Raw genomic sequence first — 23237 nt, forward strand, 5'->3', positions numbered from 1 at the left:
GAAACAGAGTCATTAACCTTACGGCCCTTATGAGTGTCCTAGGTGTGCAAAGGTGGCAGATCGTATCCATTTTTAGGGTACATGTAAGGAGTTAGTGGATTTGGGGAGGGAGGTACTTTCAACATATTTCGGAGGAGTTGAGTGGCTTGAAATATTTTAAAAAGAAAAGAAAATGGTAATTTTAAAAGGCGGAATATGTCCCCGCGGAATATGTCCGCGTGGACATGACACATAGAGAATCTTTTTTGATAAATTGTGAGTAGATTAAGGCTGGTGAAGTTTTTTATATTATTATAATGTTAGTTATTATCATTATTTTTATTGTGTGTGCGATATTATGTGTTATTTTGTTTGTTATTATTATGGTATATTGTGTGTCTTTTTGTTTTTCTTATTGATTTATGTTATTGTTATTGTTATGTTATCATTGTCTTATTGTATTTATGTTACATGTTATTCTTGCGTGTTATTGTTACATTTATGTTTTTTTTCCTGCCATGAAAAGTTTTTTTTTTACTGCAATATCTATGTATCTATTGTGAATTATAAACTCTATCGAAAATTAAATATAAAATGGTTTCTGAGGATATTATACGCACGTAAATTTGCTTATGCTCAATTGAATATAATTAGTGCAAGAATGAATACGTACAAAAATGTGTAAAATTTGTTACAAACTAGTGATTCCTAACATTTTCTTCAATCCAATCCATGTAAGACGTGATGCGAGTATACACCCCTGGGAATTTTTGATCTGCACATCGGTTTCGAAGACCATAAGACACCAGCCCAATCAAATAATTGAGGCCTGTTTCAGAGTCAAACACTGTAAGCGGCCCTCCACTATCACCATCACACGAATCTCTCCCCGGTGCCCTGGCACATATGTGTTGATCTTTTATTGACCTCCAGACCTTTGAGCAGTCTTTTTGGGGAACTATTTCAAGATTCACTTCTTGTAATATAGAAGCAAATCCACCTCCAGAATTAAGTTTTCCCCATCCTGAAGCTGTAGCCTGCCTGTTAGCAAAGTCATATTCACGAAGGTCTCCGTAAGGGAGACAAATAGGGGCTATTCGGTTCGTAAGCGCTACTGGAGTTTCAAGCACTAAAAGGGCAATGTCATTCTTAATACCCGTTCTAGTTGTTTTGTAATCTTGATGTGTTACAACTTCTTTCACTGGTATATCAATTTGATTTGGATTAGTTTCGTCATCTTGGTCGTGCTCTCCTAAACGCACTATGTAATTATTGCCTTGCGATACGCAATGGGCTGCAGTTAGAACATGCTTCTTTGAAACTAATGTTCCTCCGCAAAAATGATTAGAATTTTCCATTATCGAAGCAATCCATGGGTGACTACCAGCTGCTGCTGTTTTGCCACCAACGATTGAGGGGAAGATTTTATTCCCACGGCCCGACTCAACACTATTTGGGTCTAAGATGGATTGGACTTGGCAAAATTCAGGGAAAAACTCTTTATTGGCTTTTGTGTTTTTCAAAGGGGACAGAGTCGTTGGAATTGGGTCCTCATATATCGATGGATACCTGATTACGGGATCTGAAAGAAAATTGGACTTATGAAATTCATGTCTTAAGATAACATTAACAATTGAGACATATGTAATTAAAACTAGTAGAAGCTAACAAAGAATGTTCGAACACATATAGTCACTACACAGGCTCTTTAAAAGCGGCTCTTTAAAGCTGAACGGAAAATAATTCCCGAAATCCTGTTTAAATAAAATATTAATAAAAATAGTAACTCATAACGATTTAATAACCACCATCAATTGACGCAGCACGTGAAATAAAATGCGGTCTATTCTACTCCGCAGTCGATCCCTAATCGATACATGGTACAATCAACTCGGGAAGTTTTTTTCGGAAGTATGATTTTGCTTTGGAAGGTCATATTGAATAAAACTTGAAGCTAGAACTTCTTTCGTGTGTGGTTACGAAAGAACTTATGCAGCATATTTCATAGTATCGTCGCTAAGCTCTGATACTCATCACAATGTGATATTCAATGTGATATTCAGCCATTTATCTGGAAAAAATTTGAATTTTTGTTCCCAGAACTAGGTGAAAATAGAGCTTTTAACATTAATATTTCTTCGCAATAAAAATGGATAAAAATGTATCTTGATAACTAAAAAAGCTTCCTTGTACACACTCTTGATTATTAATAGTAATCAAACGAGCCAAAAATTAATTTTTTAGCATTTCCTTTCTCCTGTGTGTGAAATCACAGTTGTGCAACAAATGCTCTTTAGTTTCTGAAACCAACCATAGAATTGAAAATACCTTTTAGCAAGAAAGAAATTCAGTAGACTTATTTATGTTGGCAGTGTTTATGTTCTTGCTGCACATTTTTAATAAAGGTTCTTCCGAAACCCAGCTCTTTGCCCACTGATAGAAGCGTTGATAGGGTGAATGTTTTATATATATTTAATTTAATGCCTTTGTACAAAAGTATAATGGCATGTCAAACAAGTAAAAATAGGGTAAATTATAAGCAGCCTTCGGCTTCTTAAAAATAATGATAAATAAAAGTTCAAATAGGGATAAAATCCTTTTAATAGACAGTGATGATGATAACAGTGATAGAAATTCACAAAAATACCAGATATTTCGGTCACATATGCAGTGACCGTCATCTGTGGTAAAACTAAACTAAAACAATTTAAAACAAATTTTATATACGAAATCAAATAAAAATACATATTCTTTATTTCTCTAATTCTTTTCAAAGCAAAAGCGGAAGCTAGCCTCCTTGACCTGTTTCACCTTGCTTTGAAAAGAATTAGAGAATTAAAAATATGTAGCTTTATTTGATTTTGTATATAAAGTTTTGTTTTAAATTGTTTTAGTTTTTTTTTTTACTACTGATGACGGTCACTGCATATGTAACCGAAATATCTGGTATTTTTGTGAATTCCTATCACTGTAATCATCATCACTATCTATAAAAAGGATTTATCCCTATTTGAACTTTTATTTATCGTCATGGAAAGGCAGTGTGGTCTCCGAAATTGTCTACTTAAAAATAATTAAATAAACAAACATTTAACTAAAAACGAAGTAAAATTTTTCTGAGAAAAACGGCCAGAGCTTATTCTAAAAAGTAAAAAGTACTACGTAATTCAAAACAGTATTTTCAATGATTCTTGGGGAAAATTTTAACGAAAATTTGATATCACAAGAAATAAGCAGTGAAAGAAAGTTACCCTTCTCTTTTGGAACCGTGATATGAAATGGTCCCAAAGTAGTTCAAAGAAGAAGTGTTGATTATGAATTGAACATGTACCAATTTAGTCTCTGAACTGGAAAGAACTAGTTTTTGAATCCAATCGGATTAACTTTTATGCCTTGTTATGTTGCGCAATTAAATTTTTCGTCTGAAAATCCAGTTAATTTGGGTTGCGCAAGCTATAACTGTTGACAGACTAATTGGATATAGATAAAGAACATTTTAAGAGTTGTGCAATGCAGATGAGCTGACCTCACAAAATATGGATTTGAATCTTGGATGTTCTCCTGAGACTCATCCCTAAATCAAAGATGAGTTTTTGTTCTGTTCATCGAGTTTTAATAATCATTCCTTTCAAACAATTTGATGTTGCTCTTGCACAATTTAAGGACTTTCCTCTTTGGCCAGTTAGAATAATAAAAACTGTTAAGATTCACGCGGCAAGTATGTTTATATAGTATTCTGTCATGGATCCCATGACAAATTCCGGATTGTTGATGCTAATCTCCAAATTTTTGATCCTACTGTTGAGAACTCATCTACTCCTGCTGCAAAAAAGCTTTCAGTGAACTTACCATTGATCTTAATATTTTTCAACAGTTGTCTAAATCTTACCTCGCACTTAAAGTCAATGCCAAAGACAAATCTAAAGACTCGACAACGTCAAGGAACATTAGCCCAATCCATAAACACAATGTTGCGACTCAAGGTGAACTGGATAAAACTAAAAACTATTTGATGGAAAACATCACACAAAGGCTTAAGAAAATTCTCTAGTTCAAGCTCACTTCGAGAATCGACTGAGCTTATTGTGAGTCAAGTTTACGATGCAATTATGCTTGAATTTAACCCCACTTTCCAACAACTTGAACAAGTGTTGAAGGCACTGAGAAGTCAAGTTGGAAACTTAGAAGAACAAATCAATAGAATTGAGACCAAATTGGATCATTGTGAACAAGAATCCTTGCTAGATAATTTAGTTTTTCATGGTGTTAAGCAACAAACTGGAATAGATACTCGTTCGGCTGTTTTGAATATTATTAATCAGACTATGGGTTTGCCTGAAATTACTACAGCTAAAAACACAAATGTATATAAGTGAGATCAAATAATGTTGCGGGGGATTCTTCTCAATTGTGTCCATGGGTTGCTCAGATTATTGTGAAGTTTTCGAGCAAAGAACTGGCTAGGAATGTGTTCAAGGCTAAATCTATGCTAGCCACTAGTGGAATTTTCGTTACGGATTCTTTGACAAAGCATCGGAGAGACATCCTTAATGCGACTAAGAACAAGTTTGGTCCATGGAATGCTTGGCCGTATCAAGGTTGAGTCTTAGCCTAGGCAAGTGATGGGTCAGTGATAAGAAAAATACTGTCCCTTTCTGACTGTGTATAGTATGGACTGGTTCTATTTCGGGATCTTTTTTTTCTGTGTGATTGTGTTTAAGTGGCATGTTTTTTTTTGTTTTTTTTTTATCGTGTTTGCCTTTTGTTTCACTTAAGTGTGGGTTTGGACTGTTTTTTCTCTTCTTCTATGTGTGTGTATTTCATCGATAATTTATTATTATTATTTTTGGTTTTTTGTTTGTTTGTTTTTTAGTGTTGTGGCGCAGGTTTGATACACCATCTCTGTAAGTATTATGAATTTTTCTATTTCAGGCTCCGCGGATGTTTGTTCCCTGGACGGGCGTTCACTTCTATTGCAAAGTAACCCAATAAATATTTTGAGGATTGTTAATAATTATATTGGTAAAAATAGAAAAGGAATTCTGCAAATTTTTCTCATTCAATTAGTAGTGAGTATGTTTCCGATTTAAAGTGGGTTAATAGACGAGATAATCATTTGTCGCTGCTTCAACTAAAAACTCAGGGTCTATGTTCATCAATTCATCCTTTGAGGCAGATAGTTTTTGATAGGCGTCCGGATGTTGTCGGATTATGTGAGACTTTCCTTGATTTTAATAATGAAATTCTTCTAGATATAACCGGTTACAAGGTGGAGCGACTAACTTGCAGAAGAGTGGCGAAGGGTGGTCTTGTCTTGTGTCATATGTCTGATGATCTTTTCTATTCTGTTCAAAGCGATCTGTCAAGGAATTATGAAGGGGTTTTTGAACCCCTGTCTATTGAAATTAAATTACAAAATAAGGTTTTGAAAGTTTGTAATGCTTACAGATATCCAAGTCGATCCGTTCCTTTTTTTCTTCGGGTCTTTGATGAGCTTTTGGATTTAATAGGAAGACGTTCGTCTGAACTTGCACTAATGGGAGACTAACTTGAATTTGATGGATGTGGCGTCCTCTACTACGGTGGATTTTCTTTCAACTACGCTCACTGCTGGGACTCTTCCAACAGTCTGTATCCTGACACGTTTAACTGATACGTCAGCGTCTTTAATTGATAATATTTTTCGTCTCTTAATTTGGTTCGTAATTCTGTTGTAGTGAGTGACATTTCAGAACAATTTCCAGTACTTTCTAGTTTTAATCTTGGAAAAAAGTTGACTAGGAATACCCAGCATCTGTTTCAGCTTCATTTAGGTTTGGTCTGAATTAACGGATCAGCCTCAAATCCCATTTAGCTAAAAATATATGGAATAGTTTTGGTGAGGAATATGATTTTTGTTCAAAGTTGGATTCTTTTTATGAGCCAATGAAAACATCTGTTTTTGATGAATGTGCTCTGTCCCATTCTACTTCAAGGTCAAAAAGATCTATTCCTCTTAACCAGTGGATGACCTCTGGCCTTCTAAAGAGTTGGAGAAGAAGAATATTCTTTGGAAAGCTTTTAAGTCAGCAAGGCCATCTTTGAGTGCTTCACGTCTTTGGCAATTTAAACTCCACGAGATTGTTTTAATTCATTGTATCGGAAGACCAATTTCCATTATTATTCCTAAAAATTCTCGGATTGTTGGAAGGATATCCTAAAAATTTTGCAAGTGATTAATACCGTCCTTAATTGTTTTCCTCCGGCTCCTTCTGTCCCTCCAAGTCTTGCGGTTGATTATGTGGTTGTTGAGGGTGTTCCATCTGTTCAAGAAGCATTTACATAATATTTTGCCAATATTAGGAAAACTATTGCATCTTCAGTTAGATCTTCGCTGTCACAACCAGATTACAAATCTTATCTTGGACCGCCTTGTCTCAAGTTGAGGGTGTTGCATCCTGTTTCTGATGTTGAAGTAGTCAGGATTGTAAATAATTTGAAAGGTGCTTCGTTTTCTGGCCCTGACTTCATTCCAACTAGGGTAGTTAAGTTCATTCTTCCTTCAATTATTTCTCCATTGACGGAGCTTATAAGTCTTTCTTTTGTAAATCGGATTTCCCCAGTTCTCTTAGGCAAACTAGAGCAATTTTGTTATATAAAGGTGGACCATGGAATGATCGAGCCAAGTATCGACTTATTTCATTGGAGTCTGTTTTTAGAAAAATCTTTGAAAAGGCCCTGCTTTCCCGTCTACTTGCTTTTTTATACGCTAAAATATTTTTCCATGACTTTCAGTTTGGCTTCCAAGCTAAACATTCAATGGAGCATGCATGTACATCCTGATTCCTGCTACTATATTCCTGGATGTTCGTAAAGCTTTTGATTCTTTAACTCATGAGATTCTGCTTTATAAGCTATAACAAAAGTGTGTAAGAGGACAGGCTCATGCTTGACTTGATTCGTATTTGTCAGGTGGAACTATTTCCATAGATTCGCTTTCCCGCCTTTCGTATAAAGTTGAGTTTGGTGTTCCTCAAGACTCTTTTCTTGGATCATTTCTGTTTTTGATTTATGAGAATGACCTTATAGTTGCAGTTTAGACAAGAAACTTAGAGTTTGCTACCACCTATATCATCCTGAATTTTTCAATGCTGAAAAAAATTCAATCGCTTTTGCAGGATGAGGACACTTTCGTTGCTTTTGCTGATGACAATACCCTTGTAGGTAGGCTATTGTAGTAGGAACCAAGTCTGATATGCTTCCTAAGCTAGTGGACCTTTTTGTGCGAGTCGTCCGTTGGTTCGATGCTGATGGCCTTGCCCTAGATGTTTCTAAGTCAAGTTTTTTAATTTCCCCCCTTATTTCTCTGACTTGCCCTCAGTTAAGTAATATCCAGCTGACAAAGGGTTCTCAGTAGACTTAAAGATTTGTATGTCCGATTTCTCGGTATTCTTGTCGATGAAAACATTTCATTCAAGTATCACATTGGACTAATTAATATGAAGATCTCAGGGAGTCGTGGAATTTTGTGGAAGCTAAAACATATTTTCATGGATCAGTTTTACAAATTCTTTTCAATTGCTTATATTAGACTTATATCTCTTACGTCTACTATATGGATGTCTACCTTTTCTTCTGTTTTGAAACCCCTGTCTAAGTTATATGATAAAGCAAGCAGGCTTATACGGGAAACAAATTGTTCTACATCTAACCAAACTAGCCCATTATTTGATTCGTAGTCTCTCTATATCCTTTCGTGTGCGTTTTTCATTTTTGATCAACTCCATGGTGATATTTCCTCACCTCTAGAGACTACTCCTTCTTTTGTCACTGATAAATCTACGCATCATCTTTGTAATTTAAGGAATAATAATATTTTATTTACTCCATCGCTGAGGCCTGATTTTAATTCATTAACCGCTGTCATATCGCTTAGAATACCCTACCTGAGTCAGCTCAAGAATTTTACTTGTTTGGTGCTTTCAAAAGAATCTTGCGAAATATTTTAATGTCTTTGTGACTTATTTTTATTCAGGTTTTTTTCTTTGACGGGTGACTTTTACTTTGGTTAGGAGTTTTGTCGTGAGGGGTATGACTTGTGGTCAGCATTTCTCGTGACTTGGTTTTAAATATGTAACTGGAAATATTTTTAATTCATAAGACAGTCCTCTGTCTTTTTTCTTGGTTGTGGTTTTTTTTAGAGGTTTTTTTTTAGTCTAAAAGAAACTTAAGATTTGAGCCTCTAAAATATTGTATTTTTTTCTCTTTTTTGGATTTTTTTTTCTCTTGCGTTAAGTATCTGAAATCTGCGAATGTGTTATATTTAAAATGTTTTTTTTGACGCATTTGTATCATTTTTGTTTCTCTCTGTTTTTTTTTTCCTTATCCATAGAGCCTCACGGGGGAGTCTAGTTGAAGTGTTTTTGTTATAAATTTATTGGTTGAATAAATTGATTGATTGATTGAATGGTCACTGAAGGGATTTAGGGTCTTATTCAGAAAGAAAATATTTTTAAGGTTTTTAAAACTCAAAAAGAATAAAGTTAACTAAGCTTTCAGGCAAACATTTTAAAAGCGATCACATTGAGCGATAGCTTACGATCATAATTGCAGATATAACCAAAATTTAGTAACAAGCCACCAACGGCTGTCTACACATTCAAATGAATTTACTGAAAAAAAAGTGCATTGTCAGTTGAATCTACATATGGTGATATTTATTCCTTAAAATTTTAATTAATTTTTGATTTCATAAAGTTATAAAAATAAAAAGATTTAAAAGTTTTTTTTTCAGTAAAGTACAAATTATATTCTGGCTTTTAGAAAGTATAGGGGTTTAGAGCCCGACTCAATATTATTTTTTGCTCGCTTTGAGTCTGACTCTGTTATTTATATTAATTTCTGCTTGTTTTGGGTTTCATGTATTTATTGATACTACTTTGTGGTAGTTGTATGCTTGGTAGATTATTCGATTCTATTTTTGTTCATTTTTGGTTTAATAAAGTTCTTTATTTTTTTGTTTAAAAAACTTATTTTGTGGAATTTTTTTTTTAATTAAGTTCTTTTAGTTTTGTATTGGCATAGTCTTTTTCAGGAAAAAAAACTGAGACTCGTCTAAAATTAAACAACCATCCCTTCCATAAAAACCTTAAATATCCCCTGGGTATAACATATATCCCTTGCCCCTAATCTCGGGAGTTTTTTTCAACCCGAAAAGCATTGTTATATGATATTTAGACTATTTTGAATAGAATGGCTATCTCAAAATTTCTATTAGATACATTTCGGGACAATACGACGTGCATGTGGGTGTGTGTGTGTGTGTGGGGGGGGGGGTTAAATGCCCTCCGATAACTTTGACTCTTAAAAAGAGTACTAGAGCTTCTTATTACCAATCCAATGAACCCCCTCCGAAGTGTATATGACCATGCTTTCTATAAAAAAAAACCTTAGGCCTATATACCCCCAGGGCATAAATTACAACCCTTGCCCTGAGGGCTGGGGGGATTTTTTATCCTCAAAGAAATAATTTCCAGGCCTTTCAAATACGTTGAATAAAATGGCTATCTCAAAATTTTGATTGGAAGTGTTTGGGAGAATGATGGGCTTGGGGGGGGGGTCTTTGGCCCTCTGATCACTTTCGACTAATAACAAGGCACTCATCCTCTCAATTTCTAATCGAATGAGCCTTTTTTGAAGCTTCTACGACGAAGACTTTTCAACTACGTTGAACAAAATGGCCATCTCAAAATTTCGATTGAATGTGTTCGGGGAAATGGTGGGTGTGAGAAGGGGGTTAGTTACCCGCCCATTACTTTCGACTGTTAAAAAGGGCACAAGCCCTTTCAATTTCCAATCGAATGAGCCCATTTTGAAGCTTCTACGACGAAACTTTCTATAAAAACCCCATATACCCCAAGGGCATAACTTACTACCCTTGTCCTGACGGCTATGGGGGGAGGGTTGTCATCCTCAAAGATATGATTTACAGAATTTTCAACTCAGCTAAAAGCACTGACTATAATAGAAATGTTGATCAGAAGTGTCTGGGGAAATGATGGACATGGGGGGGGGGGGTGATTCTCCTTCTGATTACTTTTGACTATTAAAAGAGGCAATAGCCCTCTCAATTTCCAATCGAATGAGCCATTCTCGAAGTTTTGCGACAACGTTGTCTATAAAAACCTTATATCCCCTAGGGTATAACTTACAACCTTAGCCCTGAGGGCTGTGGGGGGGGGGGTGTCATACTAAAAGACATAATTTCCAGACCCTTCAAAAACGTTCAACGAAATGGCTATATCAAAATGTTGACCAGAGGTGTTTGGGGAAATGGTGGACGTGGTGGGGCATTCCCCCTCCGATCGCTTTTGACTATTAATAAGGGCGCTATCCCTCTTCTACGACAACACTTTCTATAAAAATGTTTCTACGACAACACTTTCTATAAAAACCTTATATACCCCCAGGTAATAACTAACAACCTTTGCCCTGGGGGCTGTGGGGGTATTGTCATCCTAAAAGACAATTTCCAGACCTTTCAACTACGTTAAACAAAATGGCTATCTCAAAATTTCGATTGAATGTGTTCGGGGAAATGGTGGGCGTGAGAGGGGGGTTAGTTGCCCGCCCATCACTATCGACTATTAAAAAGGGCACTAGCACTTTCAATTTCCGATCGAATGAGCCTTTTTTGAAGTTTTTACGACAACACTTTCTATAAAAACCTTATATGCCCCAAGGGCATAACTTACAGCCCTTGCCCTGACGGCTGTGGGGTGTTATCATCCTCAAAGATATAATTTCCAGAAATTTAAACTACGTTGAACAAAATGGCTATGTCAAAATTTTTATTGGATGTGTTTGGGGAAATGTTGAACGTGAGAGGGGGGTTAGTTGCCCTTCAATCTTTCGACTATTGAAAAGGGCACTATCCCTTTCAATTTCCAATCGAATGAAACCTTTTTGAAGTTTCTACAACAACGCTTTCTATAAAAATCTTATATGACCCTAGGGCATAACTTACAACCCATACCGAGAGGGCTGAGGGGGGGGGGGTTGTCATCCTCAAGGATCTAATTTTTCAGAACTTTGAACTACGTTCAAAAAAATGGCTATCTCAAAATTTTAATTGGATGTTTTTGGGGAAATGGTGGGCGTGAATTCACATGGTAAAAGTTTTCCTTTTTTCTTGCTCCATCTAATTCTATCATATATTTACATCATTTATTTTCTTTATCACCTTAAATGGTCCTTTCCATCTTACTTCTAATTAATTATTGCCATCCGGTAGCAATATGAGGACTTCATCTCCTTCCGCGAATTCACGCATGCGGGCGGATTTATCGTACCATAATTTTGTTTTGTCAGCGTATTCTCCCCGTGCATGCATGACAAGCTCATGGTATTTATTCAATTTTTCTCGCAGCGATAGCAAGTGTGTTATCACGCTTTCTTCATTTTTCTCCTCATTTTCCATGATTCCTTTAAAACATCTAATACCCCCTCGGGTTTGTCCCATATAGCAATTCAAATGGCGAGAACCCTGTAGCTAATGGGTATGGTGTTTCCCTATATGCAAAAAGGACATAAGGGAGCATTTTGTTCCATTGATTTACATCATCTCTTACAAAACGTCTCAACTTACTAATTAGGGCTCTGGTAAATCTTTCTGTCACTCCATTTGCCTGAGGATGGAATGGAGTAGTTAATACTTGCTTATTGCCTAGAATTTCGTATAATTTTCGATATAAAATTTGTTCCATTATCTGTTAAAATCTCCTTTGGGATTCCGTGACGTGAGACATATTTCGCTAATTCTTCCGCGATTTTTGGTGATTTTACTGTTCGAATTGGGATAGCTTCTGGGTATCTTGTAGCCAGATAATTGATAACTAGAATGAATCTGTTTCTTGCGCTAGATTTCGTGAGTGGACCTACAATGTCAACTGAAATTCTCTCAAACGGTTTGCCGAAAATGGGCATTTTTTTCATTGGAATTTTTTCATTTGGTTTTTGTATGCTACTAGTTGGCAATCTTTGCATTCTTTACAAAAGTTGAAAATATCCTGTCTCAGTGTTTTCCCCCAAAAACACTGCAAGATTCTATCTCTTGTTCATTGGGATCCCATGTGTCACCCCGTTGGGCTTGAGTGCGCCAATTTTATTACCGCTTTTTTCAGTTCATGGGGTAACAAAAGTTGTAATTTTCTAGGGATTTCCCTAGTCTCCGCTATTTTGTATAGTAGCCTTCCATTACTCTTAAATTGTTTAGCTAGCTTTTTTCGGTTCATGTGGTAACAAAAGTTGTAATTTTCTAGGGATTTCCCTAGTCTCCGCTATTTTGTATAGTAGCCTTCCATTACTCTTAAATTGTTCAGCTAGCGGATTCTTTTTATTCGTTAGGGCTAGTTTTATTTTTCTGCAGTCTCTATCATTGGTTTGTAAATCCGTGAATTTTTTGGAGGTTACCCCGAGTATTCCAGCCACTTCATCTTTGGCTGTTTCCGGTTCTTTTTCTATGGTCAATAATTCTTCTTGTTTCTGGTTATATTTCTTTTTGGCTGCCCTTTTTTTACTCTTAGGTTTTCTTAGTTTTGCATTCTTTATGAACATCTCATCGCCAGATTGAAATTGGTTTTGTAAATTTTGATCATCATTTCCAAAAATGGGCGGCTTAGCCTCCCTTTTCTTTTTTTCTGGGTCTCGTGTCACCGCATTTTCTTTTTTAGGCACGGAGATTGCGTTTAGTGAAAGAAGGTTTTCAATATTTCCGAAGTCTCCCCGTAGTAAAACATCTACTACAAAAGTAGGTGCAACACTTAGTTTTAATTCCTTTTTAACCGTATTTCCTTCTTTACTGGCGGTTTCTGTTGTGACCTGAGACGTCGGTCATTTATGCTTTGCTCCATAGTAGCATAGCGATGCCACTTTATTTTCATATTTTATGTTGGCTTTATCTATTAAATATTTCCGTCCAAATCCGGTCCACAGTTTTGAATCTTCCTTAAATTCATCAGTGTCTAGATTTTTTTTTTTTGAGATGGTAGGTGTGTAATAATCTTTAAAAATCCTATCATTATCCTAACATAATCGAATAGCAATAAATTCATGGAAAAGTGTGTTTACGGTCGACAAGGGAGAAAAATTGTGCAAAGTCAAAGTAAATATGAATATTGAATTTTACAGTGTGCCTATATAAAAGGCTATGGACGCCACACTCCACCTTAGGCTATCGTTTGATTCTCCTCAGCCAGTCCCAAGCCTGGTAAAAGGAGGGGTTCGAGTGACAAAAAGAAGGAAAGCCTAGCAAGCTTCTCCCCTAAAAAAATATATTATGCTGAAGAAATGTCAGAAGGATGCCTCGGATTCAATAACAACCCAATGACATTCTATGCATACCCCTCGACAAACTTCTGGAACTTGAACCAACAAGTGCAAATTAGACTTTGAAATTGCAGAAATATGTTGACCATGTTTAAAACCGAGAAAGTCCTCCAAGAGAGTGAGAAGTTTGAGTTAGATTTCCTAGCAATCCCAGAAGTAAGATCGAAAGGATGCATGGAATAGAGGCAGCTCAAGACCGCAAAAGTTGATTCGACATGTGCACTACTGTACAGTGGGAAAACAAACATTCACACAGGTGGAGTTGGAACCATTTAGAATTCAATGGCAACTAAAGCTCCATGCTCATGGAGATTAATCAGTGAGATGGTTTGTTATGCAAGATTCATGTCCAAACATTCTAAACTGTCACTGATAATATGCTATTCTCCAACTCATGATGCAAACGATGCCACCAAGGAGGATTTTAACATATCCTGGCAAGTTTTTCTTGAAACTATTCCCCTCTGTAGCATTGTTTATCAATTGTTTATCAATCAAGGACTTTGATCTATAAATGGAAATGGTGCTCATTTAGGAAGCTTTTTTTTATGTCAAATGATCTCCTTATAGGACGCGCCTTGTTCGAGGATAAGAATGTACATAAATACAGCCGAACCTTTCAGATGGAACTGTTAAAAACAGGATTGATCTTGTTCTAATTCACAGAAAGCGGAAGACAAGCTTGAAAGATAAGCAAAGCTCTTGAGGTACTGAGGTTGGGTCAGACTCTTAACTTCCTGTTCCAACACATAGTTGAATCTTCACTCCATTAGGTTACGAAAAAAAAAACAGCAAAAAATAGGAAACTCTGACGCGGAGAAACTCAGGGATAAAGAAATCAGAAATAAATATGACATTGAGCCCTCAAAGAAGTTCGAGCTATTTAAGGATATGCTAAAAGATATTGAAGAAACCTAAAATAATCTAATGGGACATACAAATGATGATTTTCAGTGGGCTAGTCCCTTTATTTGACTTTTGTTCGAAAGTGCTCAAATCTACTTGAAACTTACTGGGGCAGGTATGGAGATATATGAAATTATCAACAAACAGATAATGGAAGAAATAAAACAATATTTACGAATGAAAAGTGAAAAAGAGGGTAAAACTTGAAAAGCGTGAATGGGAAAGTTCCTGGAGGTAAATGGACAAAAAAAAGTGTACAAATTCAGCTGAAATTTGGCATGTGAGTACTTTCAACTGAGGAGTCTAAGAGCAAAAGATTTTACACTGTTGACCTTTACAGTCTAGGCACTAAGTTTTCTTGTCCGGGGATCTCTCTTTTGTCAGTTAGAATTACTCACGAGGAAGAGTGGTAAAGCATGCTCATCTTCAGGGTAGAACGGCTATGGAAATGTGATAGTTGTTTGATCTTTGATTTGTTTCCCATACACTTGCAGCTCAAAATTTTTTTTTTTTTTATGCAAGTGTTTTGCAGCAAATATAAATGACATTTCAATGCAATGACGTAGTTTTACAATAATTAATAAGGCGTGTAAGATTTTAATATAGGCTAACTTTTTGTCCCAAACTTTAATACCACGCTTTATGTTCATTAAAAAAAAAAAAAAAAAAAAAAAATTAAATGTGGTGCTTGATACTTACCAAAACAGGTAGTTCCGTCACGTGACATTTCAAAGCCTTCTTTACACAAACACACGTATGTACCAGGAGCATTCAGGCAGATCATTGTTGATGGATCGCATATATTACGGGTGCATTCGTCAGTAACTAAAAGACCAAGTCAAAGACCGTACTAGGCTGGAGCAAGACAATGATAGTACAAGGAATGTCGTATTTTTATTAAAATAGGTCACAGGCTGAGGCTTTAATTTTCATTTAAAACTTCTTTTGTGGAAAAGGGTTTAAGAAAAATTTTTTGTTTGTTTTTTATTAATATAGCACTTTCATTGTTTAATAATATTTTTTGCCCTCCGATCACGTTGGCTAAGATTTTGCCCACTTTTATTGCAAAATTCAAACACTATCTACATAGTCAACTATACTCATTAAATTTTCTTTTCATGAGTAGAGCTGAAAAATTCGTCCCAGGGGAGGGGGTTGGAAAATAGTCTTTTCAAGAAAACTGCCAAATCAGTTGTACAGAATGTTATAATATTTCGCATTCTTTGTATATTTTTGGTCTCCTAAAGGGATGGCATCGTATACACTCCTGTGGGGGCCGTCACGCATAACCCAGTTGACCAGTTGTCCCCATATCCTCGTATGGAGCTCCCATTTACTTGAATCTCACACCTTATATTCCCTGAGTCTACGAAATTTCATATATGGAAATTCATATATGACGAAATTCATATACGAAAATTTATACACAAGAAATATCAAATACAGAAATATCATATACGACCTTTCATACCTGGAGAAAAACCACCTATGAAAAACGATTATCTATTTTTTCAATGTGGAACTTTATATAAGCCTCAATGCTTAAAGGGGAGACCGGCTATAACTGCGACATTTTTAGTGTCAAAATGGTCCATAAAAAATATAAAATTATTAGATTTTCTCTAAAAATTTAGGTTTCAGAAAATCTGACATTCATTCAATCATTGAGCGAAGTCACAATTTCCCAGTACGTGTCAGGTCAACAGGATTCACAGAAAAAACCTACTCAGCGTTTAAAAAATGTCGTGAAGGAATATGGAACTTTGCACACCATGGACTATCTTAGCTCGGTAACTAAATATTATGCCACTTAATTGAAAATCATGTTTATGTTTTAGTAATTTTTTTCAATATCCATGTATACTTTTTCGTAAATTAAATTTCCCAAAGTATGATTTTTCATATATCAAATTTCTGTGTATGAAGTTTTGCGTATATAAAACTTTATGTATGAATATTCCGTGTATGAACTTTATTATATGAAATGTCGTGCTTCCATAATTCCTAGTTTTGATAATAGGCAGGATGGCCGTGACCTGTGTCTCAGGCAAAAAATTCAGAAGTTTTTCTTCTACTTAAAAAAAGAAAACAAATCTGAAAAGCAGTATCTAAGCAATTCAATTCAATTCTTTTTTTCTCTTTACAAACAAAAACATTACAAATAAATTACTAATAACCGCCCCAAAAAAGATGCAAAAATTGACTTGCGACATGGCGGCAAAAAACAAATAATCATATTAAAAAAAAATTAAATAAATAAAAAAACAAAAAATTACATAACCAAAACAAAAACTATAACCAATCTCTCATCAATCATTCTACCGTAATTATAATAATAAGAACAATAAGAATAAGAATAAGTACATAAAAACTACGAACCTTTTCCTAATAAATATTTTTTGAAATTACTTTTAAATATCCCGAGGGGCTTAGCCCCCCGAATGTTCTCTGGGATGGATTCTAATACATGGGGCCCTGAAAATCTTGTAGGGAAACCAGCACTGGTTCCACTTCTATGTGACGCAACAAAATTATTTGCAGAACAATTCTCAGCACTATATAATGACCTTTTGTAGCTAAAATAGTCACGAAAATCTTCAGGACTTAAAGCCAGTCTCCATTTGGCAGATTCTGCTATTCTGCCATCTTGCAGAAAAAGCAGCGTCGAAGGTTGCAGTATTGGCAAACTGCCAATACGGAGCGGGAAAAGAAGTCTCCATTGAAATAAAATTTGCAGATTGGCGGTGCAGATTTGCAGAATCTGCCAAATGGAGACTGGCTTTTACAGAACTCCAACATTGGCATGCAAAATTCCTAACAGGTAATCACACAACAGTCCTACATTAAGCACTCGTAATTTGTTGAAGCAAGTTGAAGTGTTGGTGACACCTTCTACGTAGCCTCCAATAAGACGTAGTGCTTAATTCTATAGGATCTAAACCCATTTGAAATTTGTATAAAAACTGCTTGACCATAACAGGAATCCATATGAAACATAGAGGTTAATCAATGAGCAGGGTTGCCGCCAGCTCGAGAAAAAAAATCCATGGCAAACGTAAGAAAAAAAGCATGGCCTGTCCTTGGCAGCCCACCCCCAGGGTTGCCACCAGCCGAAGAAAAAATATTCTTGGCACGCACTGTTGCAAAAGGTACGAAAAAACTTGTTGCTCGCGACGCTTAGCGTCATTCGCAGGTACGGCTTTTCGATGACATAGATCTTCTTTCATATAGATGCAACGCGAAAGTGCACAGTTTGCATTTTTTTTCATGTGATAGTTCGTCGAATACGCTGGATTATTTCAACGTATCTCGCAAACCAGCAAAATATGGAATATTCCGTCATTAGGGAGAAAAGAATAAATGCAAAAACCGCGACATCACATCTGTGTAAACCAAGACTAAAGTGTCCCTAATCGATGCATAACATCTGGAAAATACAAAAAAAATTGTATGTATTCTAAATTCTACAACCAGTATTCTAATTCCAATCAGGAATGGTTTATTCGTTAACTTCAAATAACAATAAAGACGCAAGTTCGTATAGTATAAACACTGACACAAACCTTGTAAATCCATATCATAATTTTAGAACATCGACTTATCTTTGGGAGTAAAATTGGCAGAAAATAGAGTCAAGATTAACCATGATTTCGTGAAGAAACTTGACTCCCCTTTTGAAGGGCTAACGAACCGGCCGTCAGCGGCCGAATTAACGCAGCTTTCGGCAAATTCTCTCTAAAGCTTGACCGAAAGACTAAAACTAAAAGTATCTGGAACAACTAGCTGTCTAAGGTATAAAGTGTACTATCACAGTGTGGCTTCTAGGATGCTTCAGTCTGTGTCAAAAGTAAGGAAATGGGAGAATTAGACGCGGCGATTCGAGCTTCTAGTTCAGCTGCTTTAGAGCCGAAGGTTCTATAGTAACTCACCCTCCAACTGCTGCCCACACTGACCTCCATAAGCCGTTGAAGAGTACTTTCGACAGAATGGTCTAAATATTCGCGTTTCGAAAGATATCAGTCCTCAACTCTCCAAAAATTCAGTTACTCGCTTAATGTCAGTATGAACAGAAGAACTTTTATACTATATATAAAATTTGTCTTCACATGTGAAAATATTACAAAGTACAACTTCTGTTTGACGCTAAGATTCTTATTCCCAATTGAGAGATTTATACCATGCTGAGAAATTTATACCAAATAAACAATTGAAGCGCTTACTCCAGCTCTCAAGCTGTTTTCTGTTCCCTTTAAATCGGCTCAATGCACTTCTTCTCCATAACAAACCTAGAAAAAGCTGAACCCATAGAACGACACTCAACCAGCATAGCTCTCCTGTACAGCCACTTCCAAATTACCTTGGTGGGGGCCAAAGTAGGGGTAGATTTATTGTTTTTGTTTTTGGGCATGATTAAAACCGGTCAAATCAAATCACATTCAAGAAGTTCTGAATTTCCCGCACTTCTTCAGCACGTCAGCTGGAGAGCCATTTGTGGCGACAGATGTAAGAGTAGTGAGAAAACTAGTAAAACCGTAAAAACGTTTCAACTAACTATTAACTTTCGACACAAGACAATCGAAACAACGACTTGAAAACGTAACCGCAGTGTCATCAGCGAATGACGTTAGACAACACTTCTGAAAATAAAACCTCATGCTATCTGCATAAGCCAGAAAGAGTCGTGGACCAAGAACCAACCCCTGTGGCACACCACAAGACACCCGATACAACGTAGAAAAAATATCATTAATCACTAATTCATAGACCTTCCACACAAATAGATTTCAGACCATTTTAAACTCACTCCTTTAATGCCTAAACAATCTAATCTTCGTAGCAAAATTTTAAAATCTACCTTATCAAATGCTTTAAAAAATTGTTCGGGGGATATCACTTTTTTCAAAACAATTATTTACAAAATCAACAAGATGACTGGCAACATGACTAGTTGAACGACCTTTCCAAAAACCGAATTGAATTTCACTTAGTAGACAACATTTCGTGAGATGGTCATATAAACGTCGGTGAATCACTTTCTCCAGTATTCTTGAAAATAACGGCAGTATCGATATTGGTCTCCAGTTTCCAGAATCTGACCTGATACCCCGTTATAAAGGGGATCGACTTTGCTTTGCACTTCAGAGCTTTTGGAAAGGTCTCTGTCTCCAGTGACAACTTGATGATACGCAGTATACATAATAATACATATATCATTACAGGCTTAAAAGTTCTCAGATTCACGCCATCAATCCCAATCGAATTCGATTTTATGCTTTTCATTATTTTCACACTTCATCAGTTGAGCATTTTTGAAACCGGAACTACAGATTGTCACCACGAGAGTCAACAAATTCTTCCATAAGAAAATTTTCCCTGTTATGAAAAGTATAACAGGGAAAATCACTGAACTGCCGAGCCAATATGAAAATAAAACTAGCCAAAATAATTCGCTACAATAGTTTTATCACTCACAGAACTTCCATTAATATCAATGCCAGGTGACTGGCTATTTTTCTGAATTCCCATAAACTCATTAATGACTTGTCACGTCGCTTTAGTATCTGCCTTATGATCTGAAAAATTGTCTTCGTAATATTTCTTCTTTGCCTGTCTTCTCATGCTGTTCACCTTATTTCTAACTCTCTTAAACTCCTTAAAATCTGCATCATCCTGACTATTTAGAGATTGCTCATACATCAGATTCCTTTTGTTTATCATGTTTATTATTTTATCATGTCTATTTATCCACATAAAATTCTATATAGGCCTATTTTCCAACTATACCTATTTTCCCACAGATACCTTGGTATTAGTTTGAAAGAAGGCAGGAAAAGACATGCTTGAGAGTAACTTTACAAACTGCCGAGAGAGAGAGAGAGAGAGAGAGAGAGAGAGAGAGAGAGAGCGAGAGAATGAAAGAGCAAATGAATAGACCTTATTAGACATCTATTATCAAACAGTAATTAGCTTCTTAAAGATAAGTGACCAGTAACATTGGTGCATTAACTAATAAAGAAACCCAGTCAGGGGTGGGTCTAGAGAAAAAAGAAATCTAGGTGGAGGTCAAATGTGACAAGGGCGCCAATGAGCAAAATCTTGGGGGGGGGGGGCAATGTGACAAAGATTCCAATATTTGACCAAATTGACAAATTTATTCTAAAAAACGAGTGAACAAAAAAAAGACAGGGAAGGGGTGCCAGAAAAAATCTTGGGGGCGGTTTCCGATCCACGGCATCCTTCTTTTTTTTAACCAGTCCAAATGGACACGTTTAATCATAAATCGACTGAGAGATAGACATAAACTGACCATAGGCTATAGAAGAATCTCCGAAGATCTCCAGGATCGAGTCCCACTTGATACAACTCAACTCCTCACCGAAATTATTGAAGTTCTGCTTTTTCAGCTCGCGCGTCAGTATTTTATTTGCCGGGATGCGTCCTTTTTTAAGACAAGTTACGTGAAAAACCAAAAAACCAAAATTTTATAAGCTAAATATTTTTCACGCTAGGCTCAACGTCTTCCAAAACAGGGTCCATAGCATTTGCTACTTTTGATATATGACTAGTCTTCCATTGTGGTTCCAATCCACAGTTGAAAAGAAAAATCATCAGAAGTTCACAAATAAAATATTTCGGTCATAAATTAAGGGGAAAATTAGAATAGCACTGGAAATTTGCGAATTAAAAAAACAGAAATAATATCGCTCTTTTCTTCTTTAATACGTGGTCCCCACGGACGCCCCTCTCCTCAAATTGAAGGCCCTTCCAGAATTAAAATCAAGTTCTTTCAGTGTAACTTCTGGATAGCTCTAAGGCTCAGAAAAAAAAACAAAAAAAAACGCCGATCTATATTCGAAAGATTCTTTTACACTTAAACGCCAAAAAACAACAAATATTGTGTTATTCAAGCATATTCAAATCAGTATTAACTATATTACAAAGAAAGAATAGGAGAGGTTTTGAAATGATTTAATATATTTTAAAGAGAACTGAGATGTATTTTTATATTATTTTTCTCTTCATACAATTTAGGCCTACATGAGATAAAAAAAAAAATGCTTACCCTCAGGTCCAGGAATTTCAAAAGGCGTGTTTACTGGAATACTGAATTTACTATTAAAGTAGTCTAAAGTCTTTGGATTACAGCAATAGGAGCTTTGACAAGACAATAGCAGAAGTAATAAAAATAAACACATTCTTTTTTCGGGCATATATTCCTGCTTCACGATTGTATCCTATTAATTTGAAAAATTCCAACAATGGTTGAAAATTTGACCATAAGCCGGAAGGATATCGAGATAAAATAATGAAGTAGTATTCGCGGTAGATAAACTATTAGAGTCAAACTCCCATTTAAAGGGTTCTAGTCGAGTAGACAGTTTTGTTTTCTACATTGGCGTCTCAACGATCCAACTTAATTGAAAGGCAAGTAGCCCCCTTCCGTAAAAAAAACTTGGTGAAGAGTGAAGCGTTTCTACGTTAGTGTCTGAATGGTCAAAAGTAATTGAAAGGCAAACACCGCCTTCCATGCCCCTTTCTACCCCAAGACACCTCTGCATGGGCGCCCATAAGCTGAATTCCAGGGGGGGCAACTCATCAATTGCTTTTTAATGTATATAATAGAAATTCAGAACAAAATTAAAAATAAGGCAGCATATTCAGCGGGGGGCAAGGCCCCTCCCCCCTGCCCCCCCTCTGAAGCGCCACCTCTAGCTCCTTTTTTTATCATAATCAATCAGTCAAAAAAAACAAACTTTTCTATCTTACACTTATTTGAGCTAAGAAGAGCTAAATAAAAAACAAAATACATTTCGGCCTGGGCCCCCCAAAAAGGCCAGAAAACTTTATTCTTACCGGTCTGAAACGTGTCTGCGTAAATTGGCGGCTAAGGGATCCCTGTAATAGAAAAAAAAACGTATTAAGGTGCACGGGCACCTAATTATATATATATATATATATATATATATATATATATATATATATATATATATAATATATATATATATATATATAAATAAATAAATATATATATATATATATATATATATATATATATATATATATATATATATATACACACACACATATATACACATATATATATATATATATATATATATATATATATATATATATATATATATATATATATATATACTACTACTACTACTACTACTACTAACAACTCACCGCAGCACCAAGCCACCTGAGGCCAACACAGCTATGCACGATCCTCCTCCACCCCAATCTATTCAAAGCCTCCCTTTTTACACCCGCCCAGGAAGTTCCCATTTCCTTTAAATCTTTCTTTATGACATCCTCCCACCCCAGATGATGACGACCTGCTTTCCGTCTTGCCCTAGACGGTTGGCCGAAAAGAACAATCTTCGACAATCTGTCATCCTTGATCCGCACAACGTGCCCTAACCACCTCAACCTTTCTTTCATTATAGCCCTAGAAAGCGGTATTGAACCACATTTTTCCTAAAGCCTATTGTTTGAAATACGGTCAGTCAGCCGGGTACACAGAACAATCCATAAGCAATATCCCGGGAAAACATCTAGCACATCTTAATCCACTTTTCGGAGCGTCCATGCTTCAGAGCCATATATTACCACTGTCATCATTGTAGCTTCTAATATTCTAATCTTGGTTTGCAGACTTATCGTTCTATTCTTCTAGACTTTTTTTAAGTGTGAAAAAACACCCTGAGCCTTGGCTATTCTATTTTTAACATCTTCACTGCTCCCACCATCTTTACTAATAATACTACCAAGTTAAGTGAAGCTTCCCACCTGATCAATCTTTTCATTACCCAACGTCACCTTTCCATCTTCACTTCGTCCTAGCCTTAGTGACTTAGTCTTCCTAACATTAATTTTCAAACCAATTCTAGCACCCTGAACTCGCAAAACCTCTAAAATTTCATTCATTTTGCTCATACTTTCATCTAGGAGGCTTAAATCATCAGCATAATCCAAGTCCC

General features: G+C 36.0%; 1 protein-coding gene across 2 annotated transcripts; it reads right to left on the reverse strand.

The window, feature by feature from the left end:
* Positions 1–615: 615 nt before the first annotated feature.
* LOC148939350 (venom protease-like) lies at positions 616–22147 on the reverse strand. Of its 2 annotated transcripts, none has more exons than XM_089107087.1 (3): positions 22105–22147; positions 14950–15075; positions 616–1561 (listed from the first exon to the last, which is right to left on the reverse strand). In XM_089107087.1, exons 2-3 carry the CDS (start codon positions 15032–15034, stop codon positions 678–680), a joined length of 969 nt encoding a protein of 322 aa, XP_088963213.1. In that variant the 5' UTR covers positions 15035–15075; positions 22105–22147; the 3' UTR covers positions 616–677. The 2 variants fall into 2 exon arrangements, with proteins under 2 accessions (XP_088963213.1, XP_088963212.1); XM_089107086.1 differs by lacking the exon at positions 22105–22147 and adding an exon at positions 21314–21462.
* Between the last annotated feature and the right edge of the window lie 1090 nt (positions 22148–23237).

Source organism: Artemia sp. Qi Xiang Cuo, chromosome 21 (genome assembly GCF_049724085.1).
Source record: "Artemia sp. Qi Xiang Cuo chromosome 21, ASM4972408v1, whole genome shotgun sequence".
NCBI lineage: Eukaryota > Metazoa > Arthropoda > Branchiopoda > Anostraca > Artemiidae > Artemia > Artemia sp. Qi Xiang Cuo.